At 41.2% G+C, this 14,598-nt stretch overlaps 1 protein-coding gene across 2 annotated transcripts in view; it reads right to left on the bottom strand.

Annotated features, from left to right (window-relative positions):
- The window catches only part of FAM120A (family with sequence similarity 120 member A), a 55,400-nt gene that overhangs the window by 36,843 nt on the left and 3,959 nt on the right, over nucleotides 1-14,598 (bottom strand). For both annotated transcript variants that reach the window (XM_065642301.1, XM_065642302.1), the window contains exons 2-3: nucleotides 11,959-12,205; nucleotides 6,446-6,528 (exon numbers count right to left, since the gene is read on the bottom strand). In XM_065642301.1, the coding sequence (XP_065498373.1) occupies nucleotides 6,446-6,528; nucleotides 11,959-12,205 (330 nt within the window). The remainder of the gene's footprint in view (nucleotides 1-6,445; nucleotides 6,529-11,958; nucleotides 12,206-14,598) is intronic.

The following is a 14,598-nucleotide window of genomic DNA, read 5'->3' as shown; positions in this document are numbered from 1 at the left end:
GCAATAGATTTTCTTCTCGCTGGTAATCTTCAGTAGTTTTATGAACTCCAATAATTTTATTTGTACATGTAATGACCAGGCATCTCTGACGCGGCTGAATCACAGCACTGTCTGTGCCGTGTTCGACGTGCTCGCAGCAGCCCTGTGTTCCTGTTCTGCAATCTCTGCTGGAAAATCCAGCGAGTGAAAGGAGAAAGCAATCCATCATGAGTTGGATGTGATCTCCAAGATCAGAACATTTAATAAACCGTAAGCAGCTGGCACTAATATTCAGCTCAGACCCCAGAAATACAAAGCTCAAATGAGACGTTGAAGTCTTATCACGCGTATCACCTCCCGTTCAGCTGCTTTCAACAAAGACCTCACTGGAACATATTCTTAACTCGTCAAGTGAGATTGACAGTCTGCATTACAGATTTAGAGACATTTCAGATATTTGGATTTTATTTGCTTTTACTCTGTTTCAAAGACATCCAGTCCACCTGTGAGAACGCCCTCAAAACTAAAAATGTCATGACCTACACAGAAGCCAGAAATAAGAAGTAGAGATACAAGAGGTACTTTCCTGATATGAAAGAAGAAAAGATTTCTATTCGTTTTAGAACTTTCCAGAAATCCAGAATTGCTGATTTTGTAATGAATCATAAATAATGTTTCTAATACTACGTGCGTTATAATATAGGCTAAGTCTTACTAAGTATTAGGTATGGGAAAAAATAAGGCTTAAGAGCAAAAGTTACAGAAAACCTGTCCATTGTTGACACTTACTTTCAGTTGCACCCAAAGCATTTCCGAACAAAATCAGCACCATATTTTACCAATTTCTCATTATAAGAGACTTCTTCCTAGAAGCTATTTTTCCCTCACCCTCTACAGAAGAGTTTCAGGCATGCAACAACACGGAAAAGCAATTTGGAAAGGCAAACATAGGGGTGGATCACACACCTGGAGGTGATCAGGTTAGAAAGCATGACATCTGAAAAATGCAGTTTCTTTGCTAGGTGTAAAAGGACTACTTCGATTTCATGATGGCCCACTGACAAAAATCACAAATGGCCTATTAATGCACTCTGAAAAGATTAAGTGGAGAAAGGAAATTAATTCTACATAGGTATTTGTCAAAATGAGAGGCAGAGAGCAACATTACAAGCCCAGAAGCTACAAGATAAAAATATCTTCGTTTTGGCAAGATAATTTTGCAAGGATGCTTTATTAAAAGAGAATAGACTCACATATTCATAACTCCCTGGGATTATTAGGATACTGTAGAAGGTACCTAAACTGCACTTGGGAAAAGCTCCCCAATTCTGGGCCAGCTCCAGTTGCCCACTGTCTCCAGGAAGCAAAGCCCTCCAAAGCTAATCAACACAAGCACCAGCTTCACTCTTGTGCCTGCTGGAAACAGATAATCAGTTTATTTTTATTTTTAAACCATTAAAAAAGACAGCTCGAACATTCAGTTACTGTGAGGTGACATATAGGGAACACTGTTTTTTTTTCACTGGCGAGAGCAGAGGCTGAAGATATGAAGAATACTACAAGAAATTGCCTGGGTTTTGTTATTTTTGTCTAGTAATTTCTACTAGAGATAACATCCACACTGTTTGGATCTTGTCTCAGCCTTTGAAGGTTAAAGACATTTAATCTTATGAGCTTGTACTGCATCTGATCTAATGACAAGCTTTCTGAAGAGGCAAGAAGTTCCCTGGGTGACTTAAAACACTCTCGAACCAGCAAAGCTCAGCTTTTCCCTGAAGGTTGGGTTATTCAATTAGAAATTCTTTCTTCTACTCCCTCCGTCTGGATTGGGAAGCTGACCTCTTTCTAGTTCTGCATGTCCTGATACGCACAAGGATATACACAACATGGAGATCATCTGCTAACGATTTATACACAGAGGGCTCTGAGAAAACCCAATCGAAACAGAGAACAAAAAGTATGTCAGAAAGGAAAGGGGAGAGCAGAAACACAAGCCACAGATGTGATACAGACAGACTTCATAGGAGACAACCCGGCCTGCACACCACCACGAACTCGAGGGCTGGGCTGCCATCCAGAAGGACCGAGACAAGCTGGAGGAATGAGCCAGCAGGAACTTTTTCAGAAATTCAACAACTACAAAAGCAAAGTCTTGCACCTGGGCAGAAATAACCCCTGGCTGCTCTGCGGGCTGGAGCTGTGCCAGAAAGGAGCTGGGGCTCTGGGATACAGCACGCAAAACACGAGGAGCAGGGTGTCAGTGCAGCAGGACCACAGCAGGCAGGTGGGTCTGGCTGCTCGGTGCTCGGTACATCACCTCCAGAGCACCGCGTTCGGTTTTAGGCTCCCCAAGACAAACCAGATGTCAGGAAAGTTGAGCTAGTTCTGCAGAAGGCCAGCAGGGTGGTTGAGGAGTTGGAGTGCTTGCTCTGTGAGAAGAGGCTTGCAAAGGCAAAGCTCTGCAGGTACCTACAGCAGCCTTCAATATCTACAAGAAGGTTCCCAAGCACGTGGAGCCAGGCTCTTCGGTGGTGCGCTGTGGAAGGCTGAGACACACCAGACATAGCCTGAAACCACATGTATGCCAGGCAATACATATTCACTGTTGGGACAGTCAAACCACGGAGCGTGCTGCCCAGACAGGTTGTGCAGTGTCCAACCTCGGAGATTTTCAAGACTAGCCTAGGCAAAGCCCTGAGCAACCTGTTCTGACCTCAAGCCGACCACACTTTCAGCGGGAGATTGGACTAGATGACTTCCTAAGATCCTTTCTGACCCACGTCATCCTATGATAACCCTTAGCATCAAAAAAAAAGACAAACACATTGAGCATATCTTGAGTACCGCCTTTGTTATCTGAGCAGCAGCAAATTACCTAAGCATGTACTCAGCATATTAGTCTCCCTCTGGCAGACACTCTCTAAGTCAACAGACAAAGACTGGAATTTCCTAGAGCAATTCAGAGAAGGAGCCTCATCTGCATATTTTGCATTGCTTTCTGGAAGTATCTCCCGTTGCCTCTGTACCAATATGAAAGAATCAAGGAGATCAGCTAATGAATTTTGCCAGGTAAAGACAGATGTGGAATATTGGATGGTGGGCATATCGAGAGTTTGCCAAAGACAGTCCAATGAATTTATCCTTCCAGAACCAACCTAAGAGGAAGATGATCCATCACAAAATGCAGACAGGAACCTCAAAAAATTTCCCTGCATACTCTTCCTTTTCAAAAAGGGAGGATTGCGTTAAGTTGTGTTTCTAAGGCTACCTTGTGAATAGAGAGTCAGCACTTCTTTGGTGGTATGTGCTCCCAAACAGATACTAATTCATTCAGAGATAAGAACCTGCTCTCCTGATACCATTCTCAGGGTCTTGAAGCTCCATCCTGTAACAAGCTTTCCTGGAATGAGAACCGAATTGTCTTTGTCTTAGAGACAAATCCCAAAGGACACAAATAAAAAGTAGTCTAATGCTAGTTTCCAAACAAAGTCTAGCAGCGAAATTATTTCTCGGGAAGTCTATCAACTCCTTTCTTGTTTCAGCTTCTGATCTAGATGGTCACTGTGGTGACCTCTGCTCTCAGTCAGGGAGCAGGACACAAGCACAGGGTGACACGTGTATCAGCTGCACAGTCTGCGTTCGGACAGACGAGATCCTGGCTCAGGACAGCCTGCACTGTCAGTTTTTTATTCTTTTTCCCTTTTGCAGCAATAGCAATTCAAACCTCTCCATTTAAATTTGTCCATGGAACTTAAACAGTTTTGCTGAGTTTTGTCATTGTTGGTGTCTTCTGAAAGGCATGGCTTTTTATCCAGCACGTATAGATGCTGTCATGTTAGACATGAAACATAGAATCTTCGTTCACATTTCCATTTCCCTTTCTTTTTCACATTTCTGTTCAGCTGTTCCTAGATGGAACACACCACTCTCCTGACCCTCTTTACAACAGAGGCACACATTCCTCAGTTTTGCTTTTTTTCACCTCACTATGTTGACATGAGCAGATAAACCAACTTTCTATCACCAAAGATTGGTAGTTTCTTTCCTAAAGTTACACTTTTTAATTGGTGAACTACCAAAGCTTCTCTCATAGGAAGAGTAACCATTTTGCTACATCATAATAGAAGAGTAAGAAAGAATGCAGAAAATAAATTGTACATTATTAACAGTCACAGTTCTCACTGAAAGGCAATAAATCAGGCCACTGGGAACTGAATCTGTTAGATTTGATGTTCAAGGCTATACTGTCTCACACAGAAAAAGATTAAAATCTTTACACAATGAGAAAAAGTTTTCTGAATCCTGAGTTGAATAAGGTGTGGAATTAGAGTCCTTGGTTCCCAAGAATGGCAAATACTCAACAGTAAGTCTAAATACACACAAAAAAGCAAAGTTTGTAAGTATAGCCCAGGAATGGCAATCCTGGGCAACCGCAATGATTTCCCCCCGTTTCCATTACTCACAACCGCACTTTTTGTAACCGTTCTGAAACTACTTCTTGCTATCAAGCTTCTTGCTAATTTAAACTCATCTTTCAGTTTTTTAAAGCATCCATAAATTTACAAGGCAATATTGCTTTCTTCACATCTACCATTAACAGAAGAGGTCTCTACAGAGGTGTAATGACATCATTGGCCCCCTAGTATGTCAAATGAAATTAAATTGAGCTACTGAAACAAGTTATATTTTCAAACCATGAGCACTGTTGACACTGAAACTAAAAAAAAAAACCAAACTAGTAAGTTTTTCCATGACCATCAACTAAAGAAGATTGTCTTCCTGTAGACATGTGTCCTTGTTGCTTTAGCCCTTCTTTTTTTCTCTGCTTTTGCCATCATTATCAGCCAGGAGACAGAAACGCTGCGGCTAGTTTGGGGCTGTGGACTTCACAACTACTGTGAATGAAACCATGAGTCGCGCTCGCCTTTTCCCTCAGTAGGGCACGAATTTAGGTCTTTTTTGCTGGTAACAGTGTATCGGTTTTCACTAACAGTCGAATGGGAACTGCTTTCAAATCTTATTAACACGGGCCAAGAGATGAAAGAAATCCAGGGAGGGCTGCCCATGACAGCCGCCTGCAGCGCTGCGTAAACACCTTCCATTTCCTTGGGATGCCAGCTACAAAGCCCAATCAGTGTTTCCACTGAAAATGTACATCTAGAAGCAAAGATGACAAACATCCAATTTTTACTCTGGTCAAATGTTTCAGTATATCTTTAGGAGGGTTTTCAGAAGTTCTAGGTGTCTGAAGTCATATTCTGAACTGGCTGTAAAACAAGCCTACTCAGTCTAAAACACAGAAAAGTATTCTGAACATCAGAAAGTTTATCAACCACTTTGCGGCAAGTCCTACATTTTAACCTTTTTAGTCAAAAATGAAAATACAGGCACACTTGCAGTCTTTCATTTGTTCATCTCAAGTTTTACAAGAAGTGGTAGACATGCATGCAGATTTGTTTTGTCACTACAACGTGCTGAAACTTACCTTTCTGAACACAGGAGCGGCAGCAAAATAGGGGATGAGCGTAACATCAAATTGTCACAGCTGTTCACTAAGCAATGCATGTGCAAGCCTTAAAAACTCTGCTGAAAATCTTGAATCTGTTTTTAATTCTACCTTCAGCAAAATAAGTTACAATTTTTCAATGCTTAATAAACTTTTGGAGCAGAAGGGTAAAAAACAAACCAAAACCAAACCAAACCCCACACTATTTTTGTTGTAGATATAACAAAACAGTCTTACAGCATTTTAAAAAGCAAATTGATTTACTGCATGGTACACCTTAGGAAAAAGGGAAAAAGATATGTCTGCTGTGGCAGAGAGAAAAAGGTCACTATCCCCCCATTCTCTGGTGTGCCCAGTTTCCCTTTTATAGTTGTCTACTTGGCAGATGCATAAAGCAAGTGTGATGAAGCAGCAGAACAGACATATTGTAAACTAAGAGCATCAGACACAAGGTTACTTGTCTCAAAAAACCCCAAAAATCTACCAAAGGCCATATTAGCTTTCTCGTGCAAACCTATTCTGTAGCATATTTACACTTTAAGTTAAGAAATACATAAAAGTGAATTACACACAAACTCAGATCAATAGAAAATAAAATAATAAGGCGGGAAGACATCCAGCTTATTATTTTTGACAGCTGAGGAACATGACTAAACAAAAAATTCTCCTCTTCAAAACCAGAGGAGCGTAAGAAGCTACATTCTCCAAGCAAACCTGCACTGAAGCTATTGAGTTCATGGCTCGTGTAGCTGAAGGGCACCGGGGGGATCACAAGGGCTAAGTTTAGCCTTGTAAGGCTAATCGCCCAGGTATCCTCTGCAGTCAGAGGGACGGTGGCACCAGAGGGTGACTGAGAACAAGAGCCTTGCATAGCTGCTGTGATTTCACCTATTACACTGTTCTGATTAACCATTATAATTGATTTTAGCTTAATTGCTAGTAGTTACAGTAAATTTGTACCTTAAGTGAAGCTAGTGGATGTTCTGGACCAAGTAAACTCCAATGAAAGGAGGCCAAATCTTCATCAGGTAGAATATGATTACCTAGAACATAATGCAGAACTTTATTTAAGTACACCATCAAACATGACATACCGATTCTACAAGCAGCAAAATAGATGTGCCATCAGTCCTCAATTCCCAATCCACAGGATTAACAAAGCGAGATCAAACTTGCAGATATCTTTTTGTTACCCCAGAAAAACCTCATTAGCACGTTGCTGCAGCGAGACATGCCGCTCTCTGTTTGAGGAGCACCATCCGCAAACCCAGCTCACGTACAGGAGCAACGGAGCCTGTCACAACACGCAGTGCCAACCTTGACCTGGCGTGTCCTATGAGGGGATCCCTGAGAGGATTTGGTAATGCGGGTGCAATGTTGTGGGCCTCTGCTGCACCCCAGCACGGGCCATCACCCACCTGCACCAAGCTGCCCCTGGCCCCGCGCTGGGCTGCACCGCTCAGCCCATCCCCAGCAGATCCATTCAACCCCCGGAGCGCTGGCAGCTCCGGTGACACTCAGCACGGTCCCAACTCGCAGAATCCCAGAATGTCAGGGATTGGAAGGGACCTCGAAAGCTCATCCAGTCCAATCCCCCCGCCGGAGCAGGAACACCCAGACGAGGTTACACAGGAAGGTGTCCAGGCGGGTTGGAATGTCTGCAGAGAAGGGGACTGCACAACCTCTCTGGCCAGCCTGCTCCAGGCTCTGGCACCCTCACCATGAAGAAGTTTCTTCTCATCTTCTCATCTCCTGTGTTCCGGTTTGTACCCATTGCCCCTTGTCCTATCATGGTTGTCACCCAGAAGAGCCTGGCTCCATCCTCCTGACACTCCCCCTTTCCATATTGATCCCCATGAATGAGGTCACCCCTCAGTCTCCTCTTCTCCAGCTCAGAGCCCCAGCTCCTCAGCCTTTCCTCACACGGGAGATGCTCCAGTCCCTTCAGCATCTTGGTGGCTGCGCTGGACTCTCTCCAGCAGTTCCCTGTCCTTCTGGAACCGAGGGGCCCAGAACTGGACACAATATTCCAGATGAGGTCTCACCAGGGCAGAGTAGAGGGGCAGGAGAACCTCTCTGACCTACTGACCACCCCCTTCTAATCCACCCCAGGTCCCATTGGCCTTCCTGGACACAACAACAACATCAACTCTTCCAGTTCCTTTGCTGACCTGGCCGGCCCAGGCAGGAGCCTGGGCTGGCAGCTTCAAAGTGACTGGGAAATTATGTAGTTGTTTCAATTAACAGAGATAGTGGCTGTATTTACCAAATGGAAGATCACTTACATTATTTTTGGTGTGGTGGTTTTTTTCCTCCCCAAAGCTCACCACCCTCAGGAAAAAAAAAAAAAATCTTACTAGGAAATACTTCAAACATTTTCCTTAATCAAAGACTAACTAACCAACCACTGACGGAGTTCAGTGTCTGTAGATCCGAACTTTACAAAGAGCTAAACAGAATATGTTACTACACTTTTGGTAAAAAACTTAAGGACATTTTCAGCAGTCGGTTTTATAGAGCAGCAGCTTAGCAGTGAACACATAGTTCTCACTGCTGTTAATAGATTTACAGCTTTTCTTTTTTCAGTTCCAGAGTTTGGACAACATCTTCAACTTTCACCTACTCAAAAAGAATACGACAGGATTCTTTGAATGTGACATCAATTGTTTCCTTTCTTAATGTTTCACTTGTAAAATAATTTAGTTTGCTTTTAACGCTCTTTAAGATGTGAAAACCAAGCAAGCTGCCCAGTGCCTGGCAACTGGCAGATGCTGTTTCAGAGAGGGGAGTCTTTGTGTCCAGCCAATACCTCACCTGTTGCTGAGATCTCCAGCAGGGAGATGTTCTAATCTTCATTTGCCAGGAGCTAAACTTTTCCACTCTCCCCAGAAAGATTCAACAAGTTCAGATGTAACAGCCACATTCTTACTAATCTAATCAAGGCAGGATTAGACAGCGGGTCTGAAAAAATCCGTTACAGCCAGACCACCAGGCAGTTTCGTGATAACCAACCATAACTCCTGCAGATGCTAAGATTACCTTTTAAAACAGTCAGAGCTTCTCTCCATTCCACCAAAACCTCAATTTTGTTTGGTCTCCATCTGTCATTTCAGTTAATTCCATCCCCTTGAAAACACACGCAGGACAGTCTGACCATCTGATCAGTTCCCAGCACATCCTGAATTGCAGAATTTAGGATGCTGAAGTGCAGCAGTGCCTTCTGTAGTCCAGATAAGCCGTGATGCCTGGACTTACCTTACGTAGTTCTAAAATTCTACCGAGAAACAGCAGGAGACTACATAACTAAACCCACGTTACAAAGTACCGTCACAGTGGGAAAGAGATCAGTGTTACATAAGCAACCTCTACTTCTTAACCTGGCTGAACAATCTCAACATATATTGATTTTTCCCATTTCAATGGCTTGTTATAGTGTATGCCTTAGGTTTTTTTTAGAGCAATTAGATACTAATTGAAGCCACTGCCCTTTCTAAAGAGTGCACTCAATGACAGCCCTATACCTCACACTGTGTTTGTTTTTCAACTGCTGAAGCTTTTTTTTTTGTTTTTTTTTCAATCACTCTGAAGTATTTGAGTCAAAATTTACAAAAGAATCCAAATCAACTCCCTGTTTACATTAACAGTAATTAGGACAGAACTTTCTAAGAGCACACAATATCTTGCCCACATTTTAACTACCCATGACAAGGATAGTCCTTGTACTATAAAACTAGAACTACCAAACCCTTCTGCATGGAAAGCTGTGAGAAGGAAAAAGCTATAAAACAAACCAACCAGCCACAGTGTATACGTAACCTTTTCAGAAAGTAATCTTTAAAAATTTGCCTAGTTGGTAGAGTAAAAAAAATCCTTTACTGGAATACATTAAAAGAGACTTTATCCCTGAACATAACTCGATCCCGAATAATTTGCTATTGACGACAGTTTTTTTAATTGACCAGTTCAGTGTTGCTCCTCAGACTCTTCCAACTGCCAAATGTTTGGCTAAATCATTCAAGATTTTTTTCTCCTTTCAGCATCCTTAAATTGACCCTTGAAGTTAATGACAAGAAAGTCTCTGAAAACGAAGAAGTTTGAGTTTTTCATATACAGGGAAACAGATTTGTAGACCTGAAGTCCAATACTGATGCAGCTCTTGTGAGAGTTTTGGCCTTCTGCAATTGTAAACATTAAACCAGCAGCTTAACTACAATTATTTCAGAATAAATGAATTTATTCCTAAACCAACTACCAGCATGGGGAGTTACACTGATTCACATGCCTTCCATGTAATCAAGTGCTCACTCATCCCTTCCCATTGTGATTTTCTTCATGCTACTTATCAGGCTTAAGAGAGACCCAAAGAGGCCACAGAAGCAAGGGCAGAATAACATGTGAAGCTAGACAAGGCCACAGATATTAAGTAAAAATATAAAAATTTAGATCTGAAGCAGCTACCTTGCTTTAAATGTATGCCACACTACAGACAATCACATGCCTATATGCATTTAGTATTTTATTTTAAAAACTGAAATTACTATATACCTAAGGTTGCAGAAGTTTAAAAATATTGCCAGTACTTAAGTCAGACACTATCAGTTTGTTGTAAGCTTATATAATCATTGTTTAGATCACCAAATGCCTGTGTTTCGCAATATTCACTAATACACCTTGTCACAGGAAGACCTCTGAAGTATCTTCTGTTCTAACCCCAACTTCCATAAACTTTACTCTATCCTGCTTACTCATACTGAAAACACAGACAAAAAAGATGCAAAAGAATACAGAGAACTAAACTTGCAGATGAAGTGAGTTTTTTTAACCTTTGTACTAATTTGGGAAAAAAAAAAGCTACCAAATATTTCTCTAGTAATCACGTCAAATGACCTCAAGTTCCTTTCTCCTAAAAGCAAGCTGAAAAATATTTTGTTGTGTAAGATATCAAGAGGGAAAAGTATTCCAGAGCTTCTGGCATAAAATTGCAAAACCTTCAGAAAATTTACCAGAATATTTTTCATATGCCACTTAATATAACCAAGCAATGCCTCAACTGGCCACACAGTTGTAATTCTGCAACAAGTTAAAACGATGTCATTCCCACGTACTTCACATTAATTCCATAAAGTGTAACTGCAACTGTGAAACTGCTTTTCAAGCAGTAATTCTTACTCACTGAATTGGCATGCACCAACTTATTTATAGACTCCAAAACAAAGCCTAGCAATAGTAGTCTGTCATGTAACGTACACAAAGATTTTGGTTTAAATTGCAGCTTGGCCAGTCATATGCCATTCCTCCATACGGCCAGGTAACCGCTCTGGATATGAAAAAAAATGCACTAACAAAAAGCAACTTCAACCAGTCAAATACTTGTGGCTTTCTGTTTTAAGATGCACTGCTTCTTTCCTTCTTAACATGGAAGGTGCCTGCCTGGACTGGAAACAGTTTAATATTAAAGACTACTAAAATATTAGTATGCTAAAACAATAATACATAGCCTTTCTCATCTGCAGCTTTCAAATGAGACGTTTTATTCTTTTATCACATACCCATACTAAAACACAGAGTCAGTGAGAAAATAAAAAGAAAACCTAGTTTTCTAAGCACAAGATCAAGAACGTGGCTACTCCGTGCTTATTTACCCAAAAAAAAAAGAAGTTAGGACACTGTTCTAAATAGACCTTATTCATTAGAGTCAACTCTATTAGTAATTAATTAATTCTTCCATCTGAGAGAAAGAATATGACAGCTATTCTCTACCACTGCTGTGGAAATACAGTGTGTTAAAACTGTCCCATTTAAGCAGAGATGTAAGTCCTTCCTACCTATGCTCCTTAAAGATACTACGTCATTTAGCATTAGAAACTGGAGTGCTACAAAACTATCCAAACGAAACTAACGGAATGGTAAGACGCTGGTTGCCTGTGCCTTCAGAAATGTGGAGTCTTAGTTAGTATAATATATTTCTGGGGCAGCTGAGTTGCTGTCATATTTCTCCAATACTAATTTATGAGGGGGAAAAAAAGCCCTGTAATCCAAAAATCTTCACTCCATGCATGTTATTTTTAGGTAGAACACAAAACAGGACAGAAGCATGCTTTCCTGGTCTGGAATGCATATTATTAAAAGTAGACCTTACATGCTATGTAAGACCAAAGCTAGTAGAACCACAACTGTCCCGATTTCCCCCCACCCACGGAGAACATTTTGGCCAGGCAGAGCTTTGCAGAATTCTTACTTTCTACTCTTGTTTCTAGACGGCCACAATTTGCATCGCTCGCAGGTCTCTACAAATTCGGCATGCCTGGCCTCACAAAAACGTATCAGGCCCACCTCTAGCAGAAATGTCAGAAACGAAGGGATGTCTTTCCCTAGGTGCTTCATCAAATTATACACACATTTTAAAACAGTTAACAGAAACTGAAATCGTAAGTCTTACTAGCAGCATCGAGTTCTTTTATTACTTCACTTACCTAAAAGAGCAGCAAAAATAGGAAAGCGATTTGGATTCAGGTCCAGTTGCTTGGCAACTTCATGCATTAGATATTGGCTTGTTGTGAGACTTTTCCCATTCCGGCTCAGTTTTAGGGCATGGGCACTGAAATAGTAGGGGATGTTGCACAATGCATAATCGGAGTCATATGCAACCAAACCATGGAAACCTTTTTCTCTGCAGAAAGCAATTACTTCTTGATGATGATCCTCAATGCTCTGTGCAACCTATAGTGGAAGACAGAGTAATTAGCTACAGTTTTAAATTGCGGTACTTATTTATCACATGTATTACAATATATTGGGTCTTTCTGAAACTACATATGTGCATTTGAAACACTCGCAGTGTATTTAAAGTAATTTAAAAAAATCCAACGACACAGCACACACGGACAGGATGTAAGGAGCGCTCAGAAGTATGACATAAAGTTCTGGAAGCCTACGCACTGGAGTGGCATTACGTACTGCTGAACTCATCTTAGTAACTGTTTATTAACAGAAACACTCCAACTCTAAACGTATTACTAGACCCATGTCTGCATTAACTCATGGGAAAAATCTTAAGGCTGCGGCTACTTTAAGCAGCTCAGCAAGCCAAGATGCCCCTTTAAAGAGCAATCACATGAGTACTTTGAAAGTTTTGCAGCCCCGTTTTATAAGAAACAAACATGACCCCAGATGAACAGGAGTAACTTTCTTGACCTTTCAAATGTCTTACCTTGCTATGCTAAGCCAAATTTCCTCCTCTTTCCAGTCTCTACAGCCTATTCATTTATGCACAGCTGTCTCTGATGGTGCAAATTGCTTCAAGTTTATAGCCCAAACTTCACCTCTCAACTCATGTTGCCTAGCAAAGCACATATTTTAGGCTATGGCAATCAGATTACTTAGAATAGACATGTTGTGCAGGCGAGACATGGGCCAATTCATAATGCTGGAAATATAAAAGCAACCCTTTCTTACCAAGAAGATTAAACTGAAACTAAAAAACCCATGATGACAGGTGAGTACCTACAGTCCTGCATTTCTACACACTGTCAGGAACCGTTACAATTACAGTTTGCATACAAGCACACAAAAATAAAGCGAGCTGAATGCTTTTGATGCCTAATGCCTTTAGCATCTACATACAGAATAAACATTCAGTGATTCAGCAAACCCCACAGAAGTTGGGTGTTGGTATAACCTCCCCTCACCAAGTACTCAATTTTAACACCACCACAGATAGCAAGCTACCCCAAAATAGACTAGTACAAAACTATTAGCTTCTGTCTCCACAGCATGCACGAGTAACTACTGCATTAGCACCTGTGATGTTATTTATCTCCTCTGCAGCCAGAGCCCTGCAGAACACAAGGGAGGGTCCCACACCTCCCAGCAAAGGGGTCTTGTCCAGCAACAAGTTTACAGCAACCCTTCCTTTTCTATGCTTTCTGAACCTGACACTGAACTACAGTCTTCCGGTGAGGTATGTAAAAATCTTCCTGTTCCCATGTAGCTTCACGAGCTGCTCCCTTTCAAGCAAAATCCTGAGCAGCAGCATCTCGCTCCCTGGGCTATTCCGACCACCAATAACCAGCTCACTCAGCTCTATCGACTCCTAATGCTACCACCTTATAGGCTTGAGAAAATGTTACTTCTTCAGAAACGTGCTGGATGGACAGTATCAGAGTGGCTTTGCAATTTAATTTTATGAGAAAAGCGAGTGTATTCTTTATGCTGTCATCTAGCATAATGCGTGTGCCTGCTATTTAGAATTAGAAGAAACTGTAAACATCCTTAGAAAAATTCAGAGATATCAGATTTATACAGTTACTAACTCAAAGAGGGCAATTTAGGCTTTGTCATTTTCCCTCAGTCTTTGCATGTTTTAAATTAGGAAAATCTCACAGATTTTTTTTGTTTTTAAATTAAGGATAGACAGATTTAAGTTATGTACATTTACCTAAAATCAACAACTCTGCATGTATGACAACCATGGATCATCTATAAAAAACAAAGAACCCTTTTTGCAGCAGCAGGTGTGACACGGGTGCGCAGCCCACTCTGATCTCCTAGAAACTATTTCCTCAACCTCCCCATTTTATAGAGCTATCTGACACAGCAAGCTACAAACATCAAACTGCAGTGTGTTTAGGTAATGCTAGAATCCACATTGAAGTAATTGAACTGTCACAGAGAAAAGAGCTGTATTTACCAAGGTACAGTTAACCCGCAACATAAATCTCTAACAAGATTAGAGTCAGGAAAATAGCTTACGGCTCTCACAAGAGGAGAGAGCGCCCAAAGATGCAACTATACCAAGAAAACAGGCACATGCACGTTTAGATACCGAGAACAAAAAACCTCACCAAAGTATTAAAGATACTAAGATCTCCACCACTTAAATATTTAAATTTTAGCAAACCTGCTTTGCATAAAAGTTTCTTCTAGGACTTATTCCCCCCTCCTCCAAACAGAAAAATACCAGGTCGCAATTAAGCTAAGAACCTGTAGGATATTTGCTATAACTTGGAGGAACCTGTTATTTTTACATCCTGCTGAAACCATCTGCAAGTGATTTATAATTGTTCTGGATGGAAGACATCACTCTTTTTCTCCCCTCTAATTACCAAAATAAG

This window comes from Caloenas nicobarica, chromosome 11 (genome assembly GCF_036013445.1).
Source record: "Caloenas nicobarica isolate bCalNic1 chromosome 11, bCalNic1.hap1, whole genome shotgun sequence".
NCBI lineage: Eukaryota > Metazoa > Chordata > Aves > Columbiformes > Columbidae > Caloenas > Caloenas nicobarica.
Note: the sequence above shows the minus strand (reverse complement) of the source record. Positions and strands in the feature narration are given on the sequence as shown.